We start from the raw sequence: 22,917 nt of genomic DNA on the forward strand, positions 1-22,917 counted from the left end.
GTTCATCAAAGACTTGTTTGAGCACTTGCATGAAGCATGGAAGATCCTGGAGCAGGGAGTCGCCTCGCTCCCATAGAGGAGAGGCCCAGGCCAGGGCCTTGCCATCTAGAAGTGACAAAATGAAGGTTGTTTTATTGCTGGCAAACTGGGCAGGCTGGAGGGAGAAGTGCATGAAGCAGTGGTTTAGGAAACCACGATACTGCCAGGGGTAACCTGCATAGTGAAGAAGTGCCGGGAGGTGGAGTGCTGCTGTTGGTGGAGTAGAATCTGGAGCAGATGCTGGAGAAGATCTATGCATTGGAGCGGTGTCCAACCAATTGGCCAGGCATCCCACAGTTGCTGTAAGCACATCCAGGCATTGCTATTGCTGTTGCAACTTCTGGGCCAGTCCGGGGAGAACCTGCAGACCAGACAGGTCCGCCAAGTCCATGGCCTCGGCAAACTGTAAGGAAGGTGGACCCTTGAGCTGAGATGAGGTTGTTACCACCACCAAGGAGAGGTCCTTGATGGTCCTCATCATCAGGAAGTGATTCTGAGGGAGAGAGCCCAACAGGACCTTCACCTATATTCCCCGTGGGTTGAGCCCTTGGGTGCCGGGGCCAGTAGGACTTAGGTGCGGGTCTCTCAGACGGCAGGCAGAAGACAGGTTGGATATGCCAAAAGTTGAGACAGGGAGAGGCTACAGGAGATAGAGACCAGGCCGATGTCTGGGAAGGCAGCGGATGAGCAGGAATGGTGAGACGAGCAAGAGCAAGGTCAGAGCCAGTAAATCAATCCGAGAGAGCAGGAACAATGAGGAGTTGGAACAGGACTAGGGCAGGAGCAGGATCCGGAGCAAGTGTAAGAAGAATCACAGAAATGTGGGGTCAGGATGCAGACAATATGCACTCACCAGGAGCTGGACCTGTTACAGAGGCAAGGAGGAAGTGGCAAGGCAGGGTATTTATACCTGCCTTGCCTGACGCCATCATCCCAGGCCGTCGGGAACTTTCCCACCATTGGCCCTTTAAATTGAGTCCATGCGCGTGTGCGCTCGTGTGCCTAGGGAGTCTGGGGATGCAGCGATGTTGGTGTCGGGGCACTGTGAGCAGGCCGCAATGGAGGCGAACCATGCTGGAATGCGGCAACGCTGGTGTGGGCTTCCTACCCGTGCAGGTGAAGACCCAGCCTGAGTCCCCGAGGGCCGGGCGACCTAACACTTATGTTCTAAGCTGGACACAACTGAAGGTAGGCTGGACTGAAGAACTAAAGACAAAGCTGGACTGAAGAACTGAAGACAAGGATGGACTGATGAAATGAAGAGAAGGATGCTGGAAGAAAGAGCTGAAGATGAGGATGCTGGAAGCAATATGCTCTATACTGGAGTAAGTAGACCTATTGCTGAGGCTATGAGGACAGGAGCAAGTGAGCCCTTTATAGGGCTTAGTGTGTGACATCATCTTCTGGTGTCATGGGGCTCTTCTTGCCACTGGCCCTATAAATAAATTAAGGTTCGGTATGCACGCGCAAGGATGGGCGTAAAAACTGAGGCCAGTGAAGTCTTGTCGTCCGATGAGTCGGTAGTGTCCTGCTGCATTGGAGGATGGCGTGTTCCCGCATGGAGCAGGAGCAGTGCATCTGGAGCAGGAAGAGGAGTCATGGCCAGGGAGGTGAGTGTGGCGTTCCGTGGGGGCAGCCTGCAGACTGCTAAATGTAACACTACCCATGCTATGTGACCCATGGGTGAAAGGGAGTATTGCCCTCCTGTCCAACAGTTTAATTCAATGACAGAAATAGCTAATGGCTGAGTACAGGAACAGAATCACCAGAGGAGGTTTTTAGTAGAGGAAAGAGTGGACACCCCTCACAGTACTGTTGCATTAGCAGCAACCTGTCAGCTACCACTTCTTCCCTTACCTGTATCTACAAGACCCCATGGCCACCACAGAATAGGCTGTCTGACACCAGATATAACTAAAGCAGTTGGCAGCAGAGATCAGTATCGCCCCACCACAGGAAACCCCTGTACAATCATGTACTGTCTCATAGAGCCCATCAATGATATGGCCATTGATCTATTGGTATATGGAGCATATAAGGCTACAGTCTGTCCAGACCTGTCCAAGTTGGACCAGCATTTCTTTTCTACCCACCAACCAGCCTGCTTCATAAACAGGCATTCTTAATGGCAGGGGATATCGTTAGTCTATGTCATTGATGGCTGGCACCAGTTTTAAAAAAAAAAGTGTCTGCCTTGAAATAAACCTCCCTTTTTTCAGTTTCCCTAAATTTCTTTGTGAGAGGCAGAAGAAATGAGTGTACATCTATAGTAAACCATTGCTACCCACAACTTTTACCCTCAGTGCTTTGCTGTGTTGTCAATTGCCACTCTTGCTCCTTCTGTTTGGCCTCTTCCTGCTGCTCTGCCTCTCTCCTGGTTCAGTGACTGGCTGAGATGTTGCATCACTTTTCTGGCCTGGCCTGTTTCTGCTGCTGTTGTCCTTCCCACTCTTGTGCTCTACCTCTCTCCTGGTTCAGCACCTTGCTGTGTTCAGCTCTGTTACTACCTGGCCTGCTTATCCTTCCCTGATCCTCTCTTGGTTTTACTGGAATATTTTGGCCCCAAAACCACAAAAAAAGAAAAAAAAGGACAATCTTTTCTTCCCACCCTACCTCTCTCCTGGTTCAGTGTTTTCTTGTGTTGTTCTGCCACTGTTATTGCCCAGCCTGCTCCTTGGAGAACTCTTGTCACTGTTGGTACAAGTCTTCCCCTCTCACGGTGCCTTGGGATGTTTATGCCATTCTTCTTGCTATCTTATCCCTCACTTGATGTGTTGGGGTGTTAATATCACTCTTTTTGCTGCCTTACCTCTCACTCTATGCTTTGGGGTGTTGATGCCACTGTGCTTACTGCCTCAGCCTTCACTCTAAGCCTTAGGGTTTTCTTGCCACTGTTGATGTTGCTTTTCCCCTTTCGCAGTGCCTTAGGATGTTCTTGCCACTTTTTCTGGTGCCCTTTGTCCCTCTTTGGTGCCTTCTGGTCTTCTTTCCACTGTTTTGCCCCCCTCACAGTGTCTGTAGATGTTCATTCCACAGTCGATTATGCCATTTTCTGCTCTTTTGGTGTCATGGCTTTTTCATTCCACTATTGTTCATGCCCTTTGCCCTTCTCTTGGTAATTTGAGGTGTTGATGCCATGTTGCCAGTACCCTTTGCTCCTCTTATGGAACCTTTTTCTTGTTGGTGCTGCTGCAACCCTCGCATGATGCCTTGGAGTATTCATGCCTCTGTTTCGGTTTCTTTGCCTCTTCATGGTGCCTTGGGCTATTCACACCATACTTGGTGCCACTTTACTCCACTCTTCATATCTTGGAATGCTATTCTCTCTGCTTCTGATGGCTGCTTGCAAGTTTCATTAAAACTGAATAGAAATCCCCAGTATTAAAGTCCAAATAGGATGCATTGCTTCCCCCACTGACTTCAATGAAAAATGAATGACCAACTAAACAAAAATAAACAAATGAAATTTTGGGACCTGAACCAAAAGAAATAGATCACCGAACTATAAGAACTGAATGAATGAAATGAACAATTTTTCCAGACATATCTCTACTACTCAACCTATTTTTAGCTAAGACCAAATACAAGATCTGACCCATGAGCTGAGAATAGTTCTTTGCTTGACCTTTTGGCTGATACTGAAAACTTATATGTAGCCCCCTTCCTGGTCAGCTCTTGGGCATGGGGCACATGGAAAGGGTAACAGATCTTGCAAGGTCCCACGACCTCCTGGGTTTCCTGCACAGGGTGAAAAAAATGTATTTTTCAAGGTCCTTAGATTTTTCTTCACTTTCTGAGGCTCTTTTGTCCAGTCACACTAAAGATCACATTCCCTTCCAAAAGCTGTTGTTCAAATTAAAAGCGTTACTACAAACTGTGGCAGGAGCAAGTTGGAAATATGAGCATCAGTGGCTAGTGCACTAATAATAATAGAGTCCAGAAAGTAGCAAAATAAATCTCTCTCTTTCACTGTTCCACACTTTCTCCCAAACAGGTAAACTTTTGGGGCATGTAGACTTCCTCCTTGGGCCATCCCAGGACCAATTTGGAGGCCAGATCTTCTTTTCAATTCTGTTTCTCTCACTTGTGTTTAACTGTAGAGTTTCTGACTGAATAACCTGGTCAGTCTTCAACTCAGTGAATTTTTCAAGGCAGGCCTACTCTCTGCAACCTCCCAGTATTCTCACCCAGCGGGTTCTTGAAAATCCTTTCCTTTCTGGGGTAGGGTTGCCAACTGGCCTCAGATTTTCAGGACAGGTTGATTCAGTCCTGGTTTTACTCCTGTGCATGCAAATACTTATAGTCTTGCTTTGTTAGGGAATGCAACAGGGAAATCAGAATAAATCCCAGCATGTAATGTGGTAAAACCAGAACTGGGTCAACCTGTTCGGAAAATTTGGAGCCAGTTGGCAATCCTTTTCTGGGCTCCTCGGACTCTGATCTTTCCATTGGAACTCTTCTTTCCTACATACTCTGAACTCCCAGGAATCCCTCCCCCCCCCCTGGAATCCTGAAGTTCAGGTCTCTCTTCTTAGTCCTCTCCCTGTAGAGGGACAAATCCACAAAATGTCCTCCATAAGGAGAAAAACTCACACTCTTAGCCCTGTGCTAAGGCTGACTCTCCAAATCTCTACAAGTCCTCTTATCCTCCCTGCATCCTATGGGTGCAGGGGTTTTTATACAACCTTACAACCCTTTCCAATGAGGATTGGTAGAACTCACTAACAAACCTTACTACACTGGCATCACACTAAAGCAGCAAGATCTAGTGAGACCTTGGGGTGACACCACTGGCAAGCGTAATCTAATAAGGCCACTAATGCCATAAAGATAAAGGTCAACACTGCTGCTAAGGGGTAGATTTTGGCACCCCCTTACATATAGAATGTACAGGGGTTAATGCCATTTCACCTCACTCCAGTAGGGACACAAAGAATTTATGAGCATGGCCATAGCAGGACGATTAAACTTCCTGTTAATCCTTCCCTTCCAACAACAAAAAACAAAAGTGCTCAAGTATAACACCCTCTCAAATACATTTCCCCTCCTAAGGTCAAATAATGTTCTGTTTACTCTGCCATCATGTAATACATATGAGCGAATAAAAGAGAGAAACAGAGAGAGAGAGAGAGAGAGAGAGAGAGAGAGAGACTGAAAGAAAAAAAATGAGGAATAAAACTAAAAATCTACATACACGTTCTCCCTTGGAGCCTCTGTCTCCTGTTCTGCCTGGTGTGCCCTGAAAAATAAAATTATGAGGTATGAAGTTTGGTTAGGAAAGAGTAAATCCCTGCTTACTGGTTCTATGATGAATAAATTATTGTATTAATCTATACAAGTGACGGAGAAGATTGTTCTGGCACTTATCTGTGAAGCATGAAATAAATTAACAATTTAAATTTTACTGTCCTACCTGTGGACCTGGTAATCCATCTTTTCCATGTACTCCCTATAGAGAAATAAAACCATGCTTTAATGACTACTTGTGATACTTCATGCATAAAAATAAGAAACGAGAAAGGAATAATTTATCCACTACATTTGTTGTTTTGAAGATAATGGAGCTGCAGGTGCTGTAGGTCACAGTGAGGTAGGGAGTTGGTATTCTGCTTGTACACCCCTACGTAAGTCGCTATCTTCTGCCAGATGCCATCATCTCTACAGGGCTTTAGTTCTATAGGTACTGCTTATTTTGCCTCAATAGAACACAGTTAAAGCTGCTGAGATCTTAACCTTAGTAGGGAAATGAGTGCTTTTTGGAGACCTGCTTTCCATCAAGCAGATTAGCCTACCCTTCAACAGCATGTGTACACTGCAGTCAAATCCATCTAGGGAGCTGGAGCATGAAAAACTTGCTTGTGTGATTCAATTGTTTTGTGGTAAGATTGATGAGATGGCTTGTCACATAAAGAGTTTAGAAGCTAGCAGAGGAGAAAATCCTCACTAGTACCGCAATGCTGCCGACTTAGAGCTCTGAACAAGCCTTTCCTGAGACTGACTACAGAGGAAGAATGTGACTTGGCTATTGAGTGGTTATCTCTGCGATAGGGTAGCAGAGTACATAAGAACATAAGAACATAAGAACTGCCATGTAGACTTCACTGTTCAGCAGAATTCATTCATTCCTTGCAGGCTGGGCAATAATTTAGGGGTGTGGCACTAACAGGAGGGGTAAGATCCATCAGGGCAGAGACTGGAGTATGACTGAGAACAAAATGAGCTTTAGAGCCTATCTTGAACCAAGAGGCAATTCTTGTGAAAACTAGAGGTACACTAAGATCAATGCAGAGTGGTGAAGGGCAGGCTAGATAAAATACATTTTGTGAAGAAATGGGGTTCTTGGGAAGGTATAACCTGCCCTGTTGACTCATAGCGCTGTGCTGTCCATGTAAACTATGAAACTGCAAGCAAGGAGTCTACAGCTGTCACACCATAAGGAATAATTGCTGTAAGACTTGGTGACATTGAAACTGAAATTAAAAATGTGTCAGGAGATGAAGGATTCTTAAAAAAAATGTAGTAGTGGTGGAAAGATGTATTTCTTTCTTCATTAAAGCCTTTTTTTCTTAATCTAGGTGTGATCAATATATTTTCAGCTATAATCATAAGTTTTTCTTTTCTGAGAGCCCCATAGAATATTGGTGTGCGCCTTTTTAAAAAATTTCTAGGAGAAAGAGAGGAAACATGCAGGTTTAAAAAACTGGAAATTGAACATTTTGAAAAAGACATTTCCCATTTGTAAGTCTAGATTTTAACTTGCCACCCTGTCCATCCTGACCAGCTGCCATTGGTCAAACAAGATACAAATTCTACTTTAAATCCACAGATAGTGCGACTTTGAATTTTTACCTACTGTTCTACCCAGCATATATTTACATCATGGAATATTGGCCTAGTGACTAGAGCAGCAGATTAGAAACCAGAGTTCAAATTTTTCTTCTGCCATTGATGCTCTATGTGACCTTGGGGACATCACTTCACTCTCCATTGTCTCAGGTTGTAAGCTCTCTGGGTCAGGGACCTTCTTACTTTACCTGAATTGCAACCTACCCTGAGCATGAGTTTGAAAAGACAAGACATTATTTATTTATATTTAGCTCATGTGTTTTTATTGGTAACTCAAGGCTAAATCCAAATATTATCATTCAGAGTTCCTGCCTGTGGCAAGGTAAGCAAGTTGCAGGCTGGAGAAGGCCTAGATTTCCTGCACTAAATCATCGACACGTGCTTTTAATTGACTAGTGCAAATTTAAAACATGCTGTCTGAAACAGAAAGAAGGGTGTGAGCTCCCAAGCATGCTAAGTGCCTTGGCCACTAAGAGAATGGAAAAGATCTTTTTTTTAAAAAGAGTTAAGTTCTTGTATAATCTTTGAGACTGAGTACTCTGTTTTTATTATTATTATTCTTTCAGTACCCTAGAATAGGGCACTTTATTACATAAAGCACAATGGAGAAGATAATATTATGGGAGTGCAAATCAAACAAATAAACAGACAACTGGGAAGGAAGTGAGATTGTAGTGAGAAGGTAAAATAAGAGAGAGATTCCCTGAGAATGTGTGTGTGTATGTGTGCGAGTGTGAGAGAGAGAGCCTGTATGCCTGTCTATGTGTATGTGTGTGTGTGTGTGTGTGTCACATATAGGCTCTCTCACACACACACACACACACACACACAGATAGGGTATCTCACATACTCACATACACATACACACAATGTGTGTTTGTGTGTGTGCAAGAGAGAGAGCCTGTGTGCATGTGTTTGTGTGAGGGAGATAAAGAGATCCTCTGTATGTGAGAGAGGTGGCATGTATGTGAGAGCATGGGTATGTGCATGAAAGGGAGTGTGTGAGAGAATGAACATGTATAAGTGAGTATGTGAGAGAGGATAAAGTTTGTGCAGCCCCCTTCCCCAATCCACAACTGGGAGACCGAAAATCAAAAGATCCCAGAAAGGCCAGATTAAGGGGCAGGCCAGCTGGATGACTGCCCAGAGCACTTGCCTCTGTGGGCACTGGGGACTTGTGACTTTGTCGGGGACTGCCTCTCAGCATTGGCAGCTACCGCTGCTGGTCCACGAGCAAGTGAGCCAAGCAGCGGCAGTCGCTGAAGTAGAGGGGCGTTGGACTGGAGTCTACTCTTCTTCTGCTGAGGCCGGGGGGGGGGGGGGGGGAAGAATGGGAGGTGGGGCATGACTTCCCCTTCAGGGCTCCAGTCTGGCTTGCCCTGGACATCTCTCTGGCTTGTCCAGGGTGCTGACCTGGCTCCATCCAGTCCTGGATCCCAGGTATGGAGAGTAGGAAACCAGATTCTGCATGCAGTGCAACACTGCAGACAAAGAAATAAAAATGCATTCCTTCTTTACTATGAAAAATGCAAAGATATCTGCATATTCACATTTCCAAAGCTGACATATTCGAATCACTAAACAAGATGGAGTCAGTCCAGAGGGTGGCTACTAAAATGGGCAGTGGTCTCCATTCTAAAGCATATGGGGATAGACTTAAAGAGCTAAACATAAATACTAGATAAAGGTGAGATAAGGAAGCTATGATTGAGATATTTAAATATCTCAAGGTTATTCCATGCATAGGAGGCAAGCCTCTTTCAACAGAAAGGAGGCTCTAGAAGGAGAGGTCATGTGATAAGGTTGAAAGGGGATAAACTCAGGAGTAATCTTAGGAAATATTTCTTTACAGAGAGGGTGGTGGATATATGGAATGGCCTCCCAGTTATAGTAAAGACAAAAACAGTATCTGAATTCAAGAAAGCATGGGATAAATACAGGGGATCTCTAACGGAGTGATGGGAATTATAAAGCTAAAATAATTCGGCAGATGGGCAGCCTAGATGGGTCATATGATCTTTTTCTGCAGTCATGTTTCTATATTAAAAGGAAAAAAGGCTTTATTTTTCCACCTTTGCCGTCTGGACATTTTGGACCCTAAAATGATACCCTGTTCTCACAACGCCGGAAGCTCAGCAGCTCCAACTTAAGACCTCCCCCCCAACACACAAATGGATGATGATGGGGACGTGGTGGCGTTAACATAACACATCTCACCTTCTCACAATACTTTGCCCTCTCTGATCTCCCTGCTGGGGGCCTTCTCCATCTCTCACCGCCCTTCTCTCAGCAGGCAGTTTGCACCATCTCTTTCTTTCCCCAAGGGGCCAAGAATCAGTCTTTAATCTCCCTCACTTCCCTACATAGCCAGCAGTCTCTCTTTCCTAAGTCCCTTCTCCACGCAGAAGAGAGGTTGCAGGGAGGGGGAATGGAGGTAGTACCATATACCTGGTTTTTTTTTGTAGGGGGGGGGGAGGGGGGAACCACAAGGCAATTTAAGCAGGTGGAGGAAAAACTGCTGGTACATAACCCCTGAAAAAATCCCTGTGATTTAACATGCAAAATGGAACAAATTTATGCAAACATGCCTCAGAATTTTCTGACTCCAGATGCTTTTTTTGATGTAAACCATTCTCATGATTTAAAACACTCTGGGTCTCTTTTTAGAAAAAGGGCAGTATCCAGCTGTCAATGTAATATATCCTTGAGCTGCTGCAGGAATCTTGGGGGCTCGCACTTCTGGATAGACCTACGGCAGAGCTGTCTGATCAAAGTAATGGGGAGCATTTGCTGTAGCAAATGAATAATTCCTTAAATAATTATAGACACTAAAGAACAGTTTAAAGGCATTTGCAGGAGTGAAAATGGACCATTTCCAAATTACTTTAAATCTAATAGCTTAAAAAGGAGTAAAACTTGAAACGAATGCCTTCTAATTGTCTATTTAATGTGAGATTTACGTTGTTTTTACACCTCATTGCTTCTTTCATTTCAGTATCAACTCTGTCTTAATTTCTTCTCATACTTAAATCTCGTTTACGATTGGTCAGGCAAGTTTTACAAAGTCATTTCTGCCCTACTAAAGTTAGAGTTCTGATTCTGTCACAGTAAGATCCTCCTTTACCTTCCGGGCTCAGTGGGGCTTTTGGAATGAGGAGAATGCTGTAATGTGCATATACAGGACCTCGGTTCTTTATTCCAAGCTCACTGCTGCTATTCCCTGAAGGTAACAAAGCATATGCTTGTTGCCACACACAGCTGGGTTGATTCAAATACAACTAGGGAGGCAGAAGACGGGGAAGGACACACCCAAGGCCATCACCCCATCTCTCCAAACAATGCCTAAAAAATGAGTAATTTGGGAATACACAAACGTTTAGAGCTACTGGCTTGAGAAATTTCAGGAAGTTTAGTCCTTTTCTAGACTGGCTTGTCTATCCCTATGCGTGATCCTGCAGTAGTAAATATCACTGTAGGACGTAGGACGTTAAATGGTTTCACAGCTCATAAATAGTATCTGCCTTTATTTAAAACCCACAATGGATGATCACTAAGGCAGCCCCCTCAGAGGAGATACAGCGCTCATTACATGGAGATGATGCTAGTAAAATGGAGTTGGAACATGAAGAGTGTTAGCCACTAGATGGGGATAGCTGATTGATACTGAAAGCAGGGGGAAAAGAAACTAGACAAGTGGGAAGAATTGTCATTTTTTTCTTTTACTTTTTTTGTTTTTGTTTTTTTTTTGTAGCAAGGCATTTCTTGTATACAAGAGAAATCTTTGCATTTTAAGTACTTTCTTAGGTTAAGTGACTGGATCTGGATTTGGAATTTACTTACTTGCTTTTCCCAATCCAAACTCAAGGTGAGTTAGGAATCAGGTTCAGCAGGTATTTCCCTGGGCGAGAGGCCTTATAAGGGGGGGGGGGGGAGGGGGGTCATTTATTAAGGCTTTTCTCCCATTCTATGGCTTTGGGAAATGTGCTTAGTAAATCAGGCCCTATGTTTGTACCTGATAATTAGACCAAAGACAGGTAACTTTTATTCTGCAAACTTGGGGGGGGTGTCATTCTTTAAAACACGATAACCACCGCATTGTGACGGTAAGATTTAAATTAGGGAAAGGGGCAGGGTTAGGGTGGGGTTAGGGCAGGGTTAGAAAAATTTTGATTCCAGTACCACTGTGGGCAATAATGTTTTAGACATTATCGCCGGCAGTGGCGCCAAAAATAACACTACCTTTCCCATTGGCGGTACGGGGGGGGGGGGGGGATAGTGTGCGACGCGGCCGCAAGTCGGCGGGAAAAATGCCGACTTGCGGCACCTGGTTGCACTGCGGTGCGTCGCACCGCAGTGCAACCAGGTGCAACTATCGTCCCCTGCCCCTTTTTTTTCCACAACTCATCATTCCACTGTGGTTGCTGTGATCCCATGGGCTACTGAGTCAGAACACTGTCACAAAACTTTAAATTCCAAATAGACTGGAACCAATTTAAAATAAACCCCATTGATTTCATTTTTATTTCTGAATCAAGGCCCTCTAGTTCACACACAGTCTTGTTGAATAAATTATGCCCATTGGATTATAGATATGAAGTTGTGTCTAGAAAAAATAAAAAAGGAGGAGGGGTTTTGGTAATTTTTAAGAAACAATTACCAATAAGTAAATTGGAGTTTATAGCTCTGTTACAGGTTCAGAGCGTGCACACTGGCATTCTGCCCAGGGGCTCTGACCTGGGGGCGGGGTGGCTAATCCCACCGAGGTCTACACTGGGGGCTACACAATTACTGGGATTATACCTGGGGGCTTGTACCCAGGAGCTTATCCTCTGCACAAATAGCTACAACACAATTTCTTGGATTATACCTTGGGGCTTGAACCCAGGAGTTTGTCACCTACACAAAGAGCCACACACAAACTTTGATTCAGTACATCATGGTTCCAGGTACTTAGGAGAGTACGTTTATTTGAGCAATAGGAGGAAAGAACAAATACAATCAGATCGTATAAAAGAAGTAATGGTAGATAATAACAATTGCTATAGATATATAGATAGATAGATAGATAGATATAAAAGCTTACATGTTTCCAAAGGATCAGCCTGTGCCATCACATCCAGAGCGCTCTCCCCCTCTCTCCCTCTTGCTGTCTCTCCTTATACACTAAAAAATGCTTGTGAAAGCAGTGATGTTCCCTCCCTCTGCTTTCTTATCAAATCTCAGGTGCAGCAGTATGGCCTTCACTTTCTCTCTTAGGCTTCACTGTGAGTTAATAACAACTGTTTCTCATCATAGACCTTGTGGAATAACTAAATATACAAACTCTTGTCTGTTCGTAAACATTTCACAGGGCAAGACAGTAAATAGGAGTTCACTCAGAGGTAGGCCGGTGGTCTTCAGACTAGTCTTTGTCTGGGTGAAAACTCTGAGTCCATACAGCCTACCCTCTATATACATCCTCAGCAAAAGTAACAAAAATTGACTCCAACAGGCTATGAAAGGGATCAATGGGATTTTACTAAAATTGCAATCATGGATCTTTTGCTTGCTTTATGTACCTCCTGGGCAACCAATTACTGTTATTGAGGAATTAATTTAGCTGATTTCATCGCTTTATATGCAATATAACAATTTGATAATTTTAAGAGATTTTAATTTAAACTTTCATGATGATTGTGCTCCTTATGTGAAGAAGTTTAAATCTTCTTTGTATACCTTAGGCCTAACCGAATTGATTGATGTTCCAACTCACAGTTGTGGGCATATTTTGGATTTTGTTCTTATCCCAGATCATCTTCATGAGGATCAGACAATCTCGCCTTTAAAAACTATGTTTAGTCCAATTATTAAAGTTCATAGTGAAGCAAAACTTTACTACTGATACTAAAAATTCAGTGAGTCATACAGTTAGAACCTCTGTAAATAAGGAGCTATTTAAAACATTGTGGGAAGCCTGTGCTGAGGATGAGTTAAAACTGGAGTCGGCAGAATCAGCAGTAGGTTGGTGGAATACTACTGTTCATCAAATATATGAAGCTGCTGCTCCTATTAAAATAACTAAAAAATAGAAACGTGGTCAACCAGCCATATGGTACACTAAAGAATTGGCAGAAAATAAGAAATTGGTTAGAAAAGCTGAATACAGATGGTGTAAATGTAAATTACCTGAGAATAAGGAGATTTACAAAGTGGCAGTTACTACCCTTAAGAGAAACATGGGGGTAACCTGCACAGAGCGGCAGTTATTACCTTGGGAAGCTTGCTGGGCAGACTGGATGCACCATTTTGGTCTTTTTCTGCCATCATTACTATGTTACCATGTTACTATGTACTGAAAGAGTATAAATTGCTTGCTGCAAATACTAAACATGCTTATTTTTCACAATTAATTACAAATTCTATAAATACGCCTTTAGAACTATTTTCAGTAGTTAAGATGATTGCTATTCGAAAGGGAATAGTAAAAAAAAGTACCGCAAAGTCAAGATCTGGCTATGTTTTTTCAGAACAAAATAATGAAAATGCAAAATTCACTGCATTCTGTTATACAATGTAAAGTTTTGTCCTTTGACAATTGCAAGTTTAGAAGAGATTTTTCCTAAACTGAGATCTACTAATTGTTGTTTAGATCCTTGCTCATTGTGGGTTATAAAAATTGAGGTCACTACTGTGGGTGATGTACTAGACTGTTAATCTCTCTTTGTCAGATGGATTGGTCCCGAAGAGCTTAAAGAAGGCTATTGTCAGACCTATAGTAAAAGAGCAGCCAGTATCTACTAATGCATTTTCAAATTATCGCCCAATATCTAATTTGTGTTCAATCAGTAAGGTTCTGGAGAAATGGGTACTGTCCCAATTAGATGACGTTTTTGGATGTAAATTATGTACTAGATAAAGAGCAATTTGGCTTCAGAAAGGGTTTTGGAACTGAAACCTTAATATCTCTGCTAGATGACATTCATTATGATTTGGAATCATCCAAATCAGGAATCAGTGCAGTTAGATCTTTCCGCCACCTTTGATACTGTATGTTATGAAATTCTTTTCTCCAGACTACAGCAACTTGGTATTGGAGGAAAGGTTCTAGCCTGGTTTAGCACCTACTTACAGGATAGAAGCCAGTAGCTACAATTTGCTGACACTGGTTCTGAATGGTATATGAACAGTGCTGGAGTTCCACAGGGATTCGCTTTGTCACTGGCCCTATGTAATGTGTACATGCAACCTCTAACAAAAATGTTGTTGTCACTTGGTTTGCCTTTTAAATTTTCTGCCGTCTACGTCCAATTTTATATTCCCAGTGTAAAAACTGGTGAATTCTCATATGACAACTTTAATAGATGTATTTTATTAGTAAAATACTGGTTAAATTCAAATTGTCTTTTTCTTTATTGTGAAAAAACCTCTGTTTTGTGGCTTGGGAAGAAAGAACCTCTGATGATTTCTGACAATATGCTTACCTGGGGTTTTGTAGTTGAATTCTCTTGTGAGGTTATAAACTTGACTCTAAGCTTTCACTTAAGTCACAAGTCAAGAAAGTTGCTAGGATTGGTTTTATAAGCTCCGAATGCTTAAAACATTTTATCCGATCTTGTCAACAGAGGATTTCAGAACATTGGTACAGGTGATAGTACTTACCCACCTTGATTATTGCAATTCTTTATATATGCGTATGGAAATTATTTTCCTCACGTGTTACAGTTAGTCCAAAATGCGGCCATATGGATAATATTTGACATGCATTGGGGTACAAGCATATCCCTATATATGAAAGACTTGCATTGGCTTCCAATCTCTGCCCATGTGCAGTTTAAGCTATTGACTTTGGTGCATAAATCAATTCATCTTGACAACTTTAGTCAAAAGGAAAAATTGAATTGGTATGTACCATTGTGTATTTTAAGGTCTTCCCAAGATCTTTTAATGATTCCTTCTTTAAGTCAGAACTGCTTGCAAGAATCAAGGAAAAATGTTTTTAGTATTGCTGCTTTTGATTTGTTGAATTCCCTTTCTTTAAATCTCCATGATGACCTCAACTATCTGCGCTTTAGGAAACAACTGAAGGTGAGACAATTAGCACAGAAATTTTCTGTTTGATCAATGTTCTCTGAAATGAACAGCTTCTTTGTAATTTAGCACATTGTATTATTGTTTATGTTTATTTTTGTTTTTATTGTTCGGTTTTAATAATTGTGTATGTGTTATGTAATCCACTTTGAACATTGAGGAAATAGCGGAATAGACATTGGAATAAAGTTAGAAAGAAAGAAATAGGGGAGGGGAGGGAAAGATGACTGGGGATGGGGAGGATGGAAGATGGAGGTGAAAAATATGGAATGATGGAAGAGGAAGAGGGAGTAGGAGGGGTTGGTGGTTGATTCTGGGAAAAAAGAAGAGGTAGGATTGAAAGGAGGTTCTAGGAATTGGGAGATAGAATCTGAGATCAAGGCAGAGAGGATGTAAATAATAGTTGGGGGGGGGGAGGGGGAATGAGAGAGAGGCAAGGAGGAAGAGGGATCAGGTGCCCCTATCATGCTCGGATCCTGGTCCCCCCAACCTGTGTCCCTTCTCTAAGCTCCCACTGAATGTGGCATACACACGGAGCACCAATCCCTTCTCTCTCTCATATATAAACACTATCCCCATTCCCCTCATTATCACATCCAGGCACATGACCCCCCCCCCCCCCAGCTGATTCCCACTCATCTTCCAGCCTCGATCCTCACCCCCAATGATCCTCACTCAGTCCATTCTAACCTTCTCAAAATGATCTTCCTTTGCTCTGCCTAGTCCAAGCTCACCCCCTTCAATCCTGGTTCTTAAAGACAGGAGATGAGGGGCTGGGCTAAGGAAGAGAGCAGCTCTTCTTTGCTGTGTCTGCTCCAAGTTCACTCACTTCCATGCTGTTCCCTGCATACTGCCAGGGAAGGAAGGGGCTGGTTCAGGAAGCAAATGGCTGTTCTCTAATGCATGAATATTCAGCACAGCTAGAAAGCAACAAATCTTCAGCCTGCCTGCGGTCCCCAGATTTTCGTCACTTTAGGCACAACCCTAGTATGCTTACTGACAAATCCAGGCCTGTTGTTAGGACCTGAATCAGCCACAAAAGAGACCGATTACATTAAGATATATTCTTATTATTATATTTGAAATTTTATTTTCCCTGATTTGAATTTGACATGAATATTTTAAAGTGTAAGGCTCTTTATAGATTCCCTACTAGTAAAGGTGATTTTAGTATAAGGGTCTGTCTAGAATAAGGAGTGACTTGGAATGTTTAAATGAATAAATGAACATATCTCAACTATAGATTACAACTAAGAAATGAAACATAAAACAGAACAGTAGCTAACCAGCATATGATTCCCCTATGTTTAACAACTGTTTGAACCTGTTTTGAAACCCTGTTAATCCCCTTAACCTTGTAACCTTTGTATTTTTGTAAACCGTTATGATGGCTTTATGATGATGAATCCGAATGACGGTCTATAAAACCCGATAAATAAATAAATAAATGAAATGTTCTATTTCATTAATTTTCACCCAGCAACATAGGCCTCACTATGGGGTGGCAAGTGCCACCCCCAAAATATTTGCCATCCCAGTTTTAAAGATATTTGATTGAGCTCAGCAAACCCAATCCTGCCTGATTTGATGGCGTACAGTCCTGTGGTTATCCTCCCGATCCTCCTTGTTGCTTACTCTGTCCGGCAGCAAGATCAGCATTTAATCGAATGCCATCTCCTGCTGCCTCAGGGCCAGTTTCATGGCAGAGCTGCAAAATTACACAGTTCATACTAAGAGACTGGTCACGCGGCAGAAGAAGATGACATGTGATTAAATGCTGCTTCTTCTGCCAGTCTGGGGGAGTGATGAAGAGGATGGGGAGTACACAAGCTGTTGCTCAGTAACTATAGGACTAGCCATGATCAACCTTAGAGGAAGAAACATGGGTGAAGAAAGGGAGGGCCGGGGTGATGAGGGAAATTAATCTGTGGGGGGGCATCTGGAAGGAGAGAGGTGCTGTAAGAAGGGAAATGAGCCTTGTGGGGGGAGCATCCAGAAAGAGGGAGGGGGCATGAGAAAGGAAAGAGTCTGAGGGGGTAAGAGGGCGAGTAGATTGAGGGAGGGAGATGAGAAAGGAAAAGAACCTGAGGTGGAGGTAAGAACATCTGGAGAGAGGAGATGTAGAAAGCATATGTTGGCAAGGGGTGAGAAAGGAACATAGCCTGAGGGTGGGGATGAGAGAATTTGGAGGGAGGGGGATGAAAAAGGAAAAGAGCCTGGGGGAGAAGGGGGAATATTTGAAAGGAAGGGGATGAGAAAGGAAAAGAGCTTCAGAATAGGGGTGAAAGCATCTGGAACGAGGGAGGAGGGGGTGACAAGAAAAAACAACCTGAGGGTGAGGGGATAGCATGTAGATGGAGTGAGAAGTGAAAAGATCCTCTGAAGGAAGGGAGGGAGGGTGTCATAAGGGAGGAAGTGTCTCTGGAGGGAGGAGGTGAGAGGGGAGAAAAGCCTTTGAAGATAGGGGGTAAGGAGTAAAAGCCTGTCAAGGGACAGCTGAGAAGGAGGACAATCTTTTGAAGAGATAGAGGGAGTGAGATGGTGTGAAGGACCTAGAGGGACTTGGAAGAGGATGAGAGGGAGTGTAAAGAGACAGGAGAATATGGAGGGGTGAGAGGCAGATGAAAAGGAAAGGTCAATGAAGTGGATAAGAGTGTGAAATGGGGCTGGTGAGGAGGTGACAGAGGTAGAATCTAGGTAGCAGTTAAGAGCCAGAAAAAAGGGGCTGGATCATGCCAGGAGGGGATGAATGAGAGGGAAGTAACTGGGATGGGTGAAGAAATGAGAATCAGAGAAAGGAAGATGAGTGGCTGAATGGAAGATGAATACAGATGGTGGAAATAGGGGACTAAGGAATGGATGAAAAAAGGTGAATAGGAGGCTAGAGAAGAAATGAGAGACAGAGGGCAGAAATGGAGGGACTGAAGGGCGTTGAGAGTAGTAAATAGAAAGCTGGTAGGTGAGAAATGAAAAGAGGGAGACTGAGGACTGGAGAGTGAGAGAAAGGGTGAGTGAGGGTAAAATATAGCTATGAGTGGACAGAGAAGTGGAGAAGAGAGAGAGAAAAAAGATGGAAAGGAAAGATCAAGGTCAGAGACAGATGCAGAGAAAGAAGGAAAGAAGACAGGAGGAGAAATAGAAAATGGAAAGGAGACCTTAGAAAAGGACTTAGAAGACCAACAAGAAAAAAGTAGAAAAGATAGACTGGGACCAGCCCAATTAGAAAAATAAAATGCCCTAACAACAAAAATAGAAAAGAAAAACATTTATTTTCAATTTTTAGAGACTGAAATATATCAGCTTTGGGACATGTGCATTTCTTCTGTTTTTGTATTTAGCAAAGTACAGGAAAAAATGCATTTCTATTTCTCTAGTATGCATGATTATAGAGTCTGGCTTCTTGAGGTTTCCCTTTCAATTTTTGGCTGAATGTTTTTAATTTGTAGTTCCTTACTTTGTATTTGCTGAGAGGTTTGTCCATGTTCTACATGTGCAACCAAGGTGAGGGATTCTGCTGATATGTAGTTCCTGTGTAGGGATCTACTGCTGTCCAGTTTATTCTATGTCTTTAATAGGTGGTACATTGGTATTCTAGGTACTGGTATAATATTTGCAGTTCTTCCTTTTTGTAGGTAGGGTAGGGTTATTGCTGTTTGAGTTCTGGGAATTTGTGCTTTAATGGTATGGAAGATTTACTATATAGGTTCTGAATGTCTTTTGTGCAAAGTTTTATGTTACTTCACAAAGTATCTGGCAGTGGGAGGAGTATTTATTGCTGTTCCTGAAGTGATTCCACAATTTGCATATATATTTTTTTGTCTGGTAAGTTGTAGTGGTGGAATTTATGTGAATGTGGTGTGTGTTACAGAACTGGAGGTGTAGGGTTTATATTGAGATTCTGTCCCATGCTATAGAGACTACAGTCTTCACTCCTATATAGAACAATTGGTTGAATGATACCATCCGATAATTATAATGGTAATTTCACTGGGTGATTGAAACTGGCTAGAGGTTTCTTTATTGCACAGAAGCTCCTTAGGACTTTTTCTTGTAGTGCATTTCATAGTAATTTAAAGGGGTGAGAGGGTTGTGCTGTAGGGGTGGGCATGGTATATGGAAATTTTACTTGGACTTGCCCCCTTCCATATCTAGCTTGTCCCCCTGTGCATCAGGGGAACTTGCCTCCGTCTTGGTAAAGATCTTTCCTTGGAAATGAGAAGCCATCATCAACAGCCATGTTCTGCTTGCCTTCACATAGGTAAAGAGGGCCTGGAACAGAAGAAGGAGGAGGAAATGGAGTTCATCCCATCTGAGCCACAACCAGACTAGCTGGAGGATTTAGGCTTTGGTTTTAGACCCAGCAAGGAACTGATGGAGACAGAGGAGCCCCAATAGCTGGAGAAGGGGAGGAAGAACATCTCTCCCTGATGCAAGCAATGATCTCTCAAAATACTGTGTAGCCTTGGCTACACAGCTCTACAAGTAGAGCAGTGGGCTATGAATGAGGAGACCATGGTTCAAGTCCCACTGTCACTCCTTGTGACCCTGGGCAACTCATTTTACCCTCAGGTACAAACTTAGGGCTGGATTCACTAATGCTGCAAGGCACAGTGAATCCTGCAGTATGGGGGGGGGGGGGGGGAGGTGGTGGTCCTGTGCTAGCCAGCAGCAATCGCACCACGGTGGTGCGATCGCTGCCGGTGTCATGCCAAATAACTACACCATAAAAGGTGTAGTTATTCAGCGTGAAAATGACAGCAAAAAGCATGTGTACCTTTCACTGTCTGGAAATCTTCACAGAGTCGGCCCCGGTACTGCCCCGAATCTTCCTCTTCCGGGGCTGACTCCACCCCGAGCTAGTTATCACACGCATGCGATAGCTTTAGAAAATGACCCCCTTAGATTGTAAGCCCGCTGGGAATAGGGAAATACCTACAGTACCTGAATGTAATCCACTTTGAAGTGCTGAAAAATGTGCAACAAGCTGAATATAAATCTAAATAAATAAATTCAAGATAAGTGATTTTGCTAAATTGATTCAAGATATAAAAGTCTGTGCTGGCAAGAATTTTTATATGCATTAAAAAGAGCACAAAAATTATCACTTCACTGAGCACACAGAATTTGTGAGACTTATGATGAAAGGGTTTCCCCGCGGCACACAGGCCATTGAGGTGTAATAGGGTCTTCATTTTTCATTGCACATTATTTATACGGTGGTCCTATGTACTAGGCTATTTTTTGGATGTTTATAAGCGTGTATTCAACTTATGATAGATGTGATAGGAAACTGTGTGTAAACTCTTAAGCAATGACCATGACACCCTTTCCTCGGAGGCTGTGAACACTGTCTACATAGCAATCCCAGTCCTGGTTGACCTGGGAAGCAAAGCATCCTATCTGGGACCTTCAGCATAACAATACACACCACTTAGCAACCCATCCTCTGGGTTGGCCCTGATATATTTCATTTCTAAGAGAACCCCATTCTGAGTGTGCCATAATGGAATGTTCTTTTAAGGAGCTAGAGAAACCCATAGTGAATGTAAAGTGGATAGTTTCTAGCTGTTTCCTCTAGGACAGAGAAAGAATCAATTTCTCTTTCACAGAAAGGAGAGGATTCTTGTCAAATAGTCTTACAAAGGACTTACAGGGTCATTCATCAAAATGCATTATGGAGTTAATGCCAATACACATGCGATAAAACCATTATTGCAGGGCGCGAATGCAAATATTTTGACTGGGTGGGAATAATTAAAATGAGGGCTAATATCGCACTGTGTGATAGCATAACGCATGCTATTGTATGTTTTAATGCTGGAAATAATAAGAGAGAGAGAGAGAGAGACTATCTATAAGAGCTTCATAGTAGTCAAGTACTTATATCTCTATAGGAGGGCCAGAATATAGCTCAAGGTGAAGGGTTGATGGTGGTTTAGTGTTTAGGGGCCAGTTTTACATGCAGAGTGAGACGCACAAATACCACAGTACACCTCAGTGAAGATTTGACATCATTTGGAGTGAGGAAAGTCTCACAAAGATGACATTTCTACTATGTTCTATTGCCTAGCTTGATGGACTCTATAACAGGCTACCATCAAGCTAGGGACTGCATAACAGGATTCCATCAAGAGTTCAGTGTGCTGCGGCAGTCAAAAAAGCAAACAGAATGTTGGGAATTATTAGAAAGGGAATGGTGAATAAAACGGAAAATGTCATAATGCCTCTGTATTGCTCCATAGTGATACCACACCTTGAATACTGTGTACAATTTTGGTCGCCGCATCTCAAAAAAGATATAATTGCGATGGAGAAGGTACAGAGAAGGGTAACCAAAATGATAAGGGGAATGGAACAGCTCCCCTATGAGGAAAGACTAAAGAGGTTAGGACTTTTCAGCTTGGAGAAGAGACGACTGAGGGGGGGATATGATAGAGGTGTTTAAAATCATGAGAGGTCTAGAACGGGTAGATGTGAATCAGTTATTTACTCTTTCGGATAATAGAAAGACTAGGGGGCACTCCATGAAGTTAGCATGTGGCACATTTAAAACTAATCGGAGAAAGTTCTTTTTCACTTAATGCACAATTAAGCTCTGGAATTTGTTGCCAGAGGATGTGGTTAGTGCAGTTAGTATAGCTGTGTTTAAAAAAGGATTGGATAAGTTCTTGGAGGAGAAGACCATTACCTCCTATTAATTAAGTTGACTTAGAGAATAGCCACTGCTATTACTAGCAACAGTAGCATGGAATAGACTTAGTTTTGGGTACTTGCCAGGTTCTTATGGCCTGGATTGGCCACTGTTGGAAACAGGATGCTGGGCTTGATGGACCCCTGGTCTGACCCAGTATGGCATGTTCTTATGTTCTTATTCCTTCTTCACTCCTCTAGCTGTTCAAAGGGCTCCCAAAGGGCTGCATTATTGTGAACCAGGAAATGGGTAGGGGAAGGGGGAGGCTGATCCCAGATCCCTTCAACTTTGCCAATTTTAATTCTGACAGAGGGGTTTGGGGGGGAGGGGGGCTGAAGGCTTGATCTGGTAGAGCGCATGATATAGAGCTTAGGTAGGGGGACAGTGATCGGGCCACTAGGGGCACAAGTTTCTTTTTATTTTCTTATAACAGCTTAAGCCACTTAACCAGTTATATTCTTAACTGGCTTTATTCTTTTGAATATAGCCGGTTAAGGCTAAAATTATCCAGGAACGTGTTCCTGGATAACCTTAGACCTTCTCTCAACCACGTCTGGAGAAGTATTAATTTATTTGGCTAGATCCAAATATTAGAGTTAATGAGATAAGTTATTCGACTAACTCATCCCCTCCCCAAAATACCCACAAAATGCCTGTTACTTATTCAGCTAACTGGTAGCCAAATCAAATACTGAAGATATTCAAAACTTTCCATTTAGCTGGACAACTTGTGAGTTATCTGGCTGAGTGGCTTTGAATATTGACCACAACCATGTTTTGCTTACATTTCACACTAAATTCTTTACAAAAATATGGCTGGAATATTTTTAGATCATAATATAGGAACAGATCGTTTTGCCTGTTGATGAAAACTTGGTCTCACAGAACAATAATCTCATTAATTATATGGGCACTCCATAGTAAAATTATTGTTTCAGTGTTACTCCCCAGCTAATAGTTGTAATTTATGAGAACACTCAGACTTCTTCACTGCTCTATAACATTCAATCACATTTAAAACTGCACTTCCCAATGCTATAATGATATGTCTGTACAACATTTAAAGCACTGACTTTAATAGTAGACAGTATAATTAAAAAGAGGCAGACAAAAGGCAGTACAGTCTAGTGGATAAAGTATGGAAATGAAATCAGCACTCCTGAGTTCTAATTCTAGCTATCATTAACTCATAATGTAACTTTTATCTCTACTTACCGGCATAAAGGTCATACTGCAAAGAAGACAAGCATGTGTATCTGCATCTATACCTATCT

The 22,917-nt window shown here is 42.6% G+C and overlaps 1 protein-coding gene across 5 annotated transcripts in view; it reads right to left on the bottom strand.

The window, feature by feature from the left end:
• COL19A1 (collagen type XIX alpha 1 chain) overlaps positions 1-22,917 on the bottom strand; it is a 1,176,857-nt gene that overhangs the window by 191,148 nt on the left and 962,792 nt on the right. For all 5 annotated transcript variants that reach the window (XM_029595659.1, XM_029595658.1, XM_029595657.1 and 2 more), the window contains 2 exons: positions 5,453-5,488; positions 5,234-5,278 (listed from right to left, as the gene is read on the bottom strand). In XM_029595659.1, the coding sequence (XP_029451519.1) occupies positions 5,234-5,278; positions 5,453-5,488 (81 nt within the window). The remainder of the gene's footprint in view (positions 1-5,233; positions 5,279-5,452; positions 5,489-22,917) is intronic.

The sequence above is a fragment of the Rhinatrema bivittatum genome, chromosome 3 (assembly GCF_901001135.1).
Source record: "Rhinatrema bivittatum chromosome 3, aRhiBiv1.1, whole genome shotgun sequence".
Taxonomy (NCBI): domain Eukaryota; kingdom Metazoa; phylum Chordata; class Amphibia; order Gymnophiona; family Rhinatrematidae; genus Rhinatrema; species Rhinatrema bivittatum.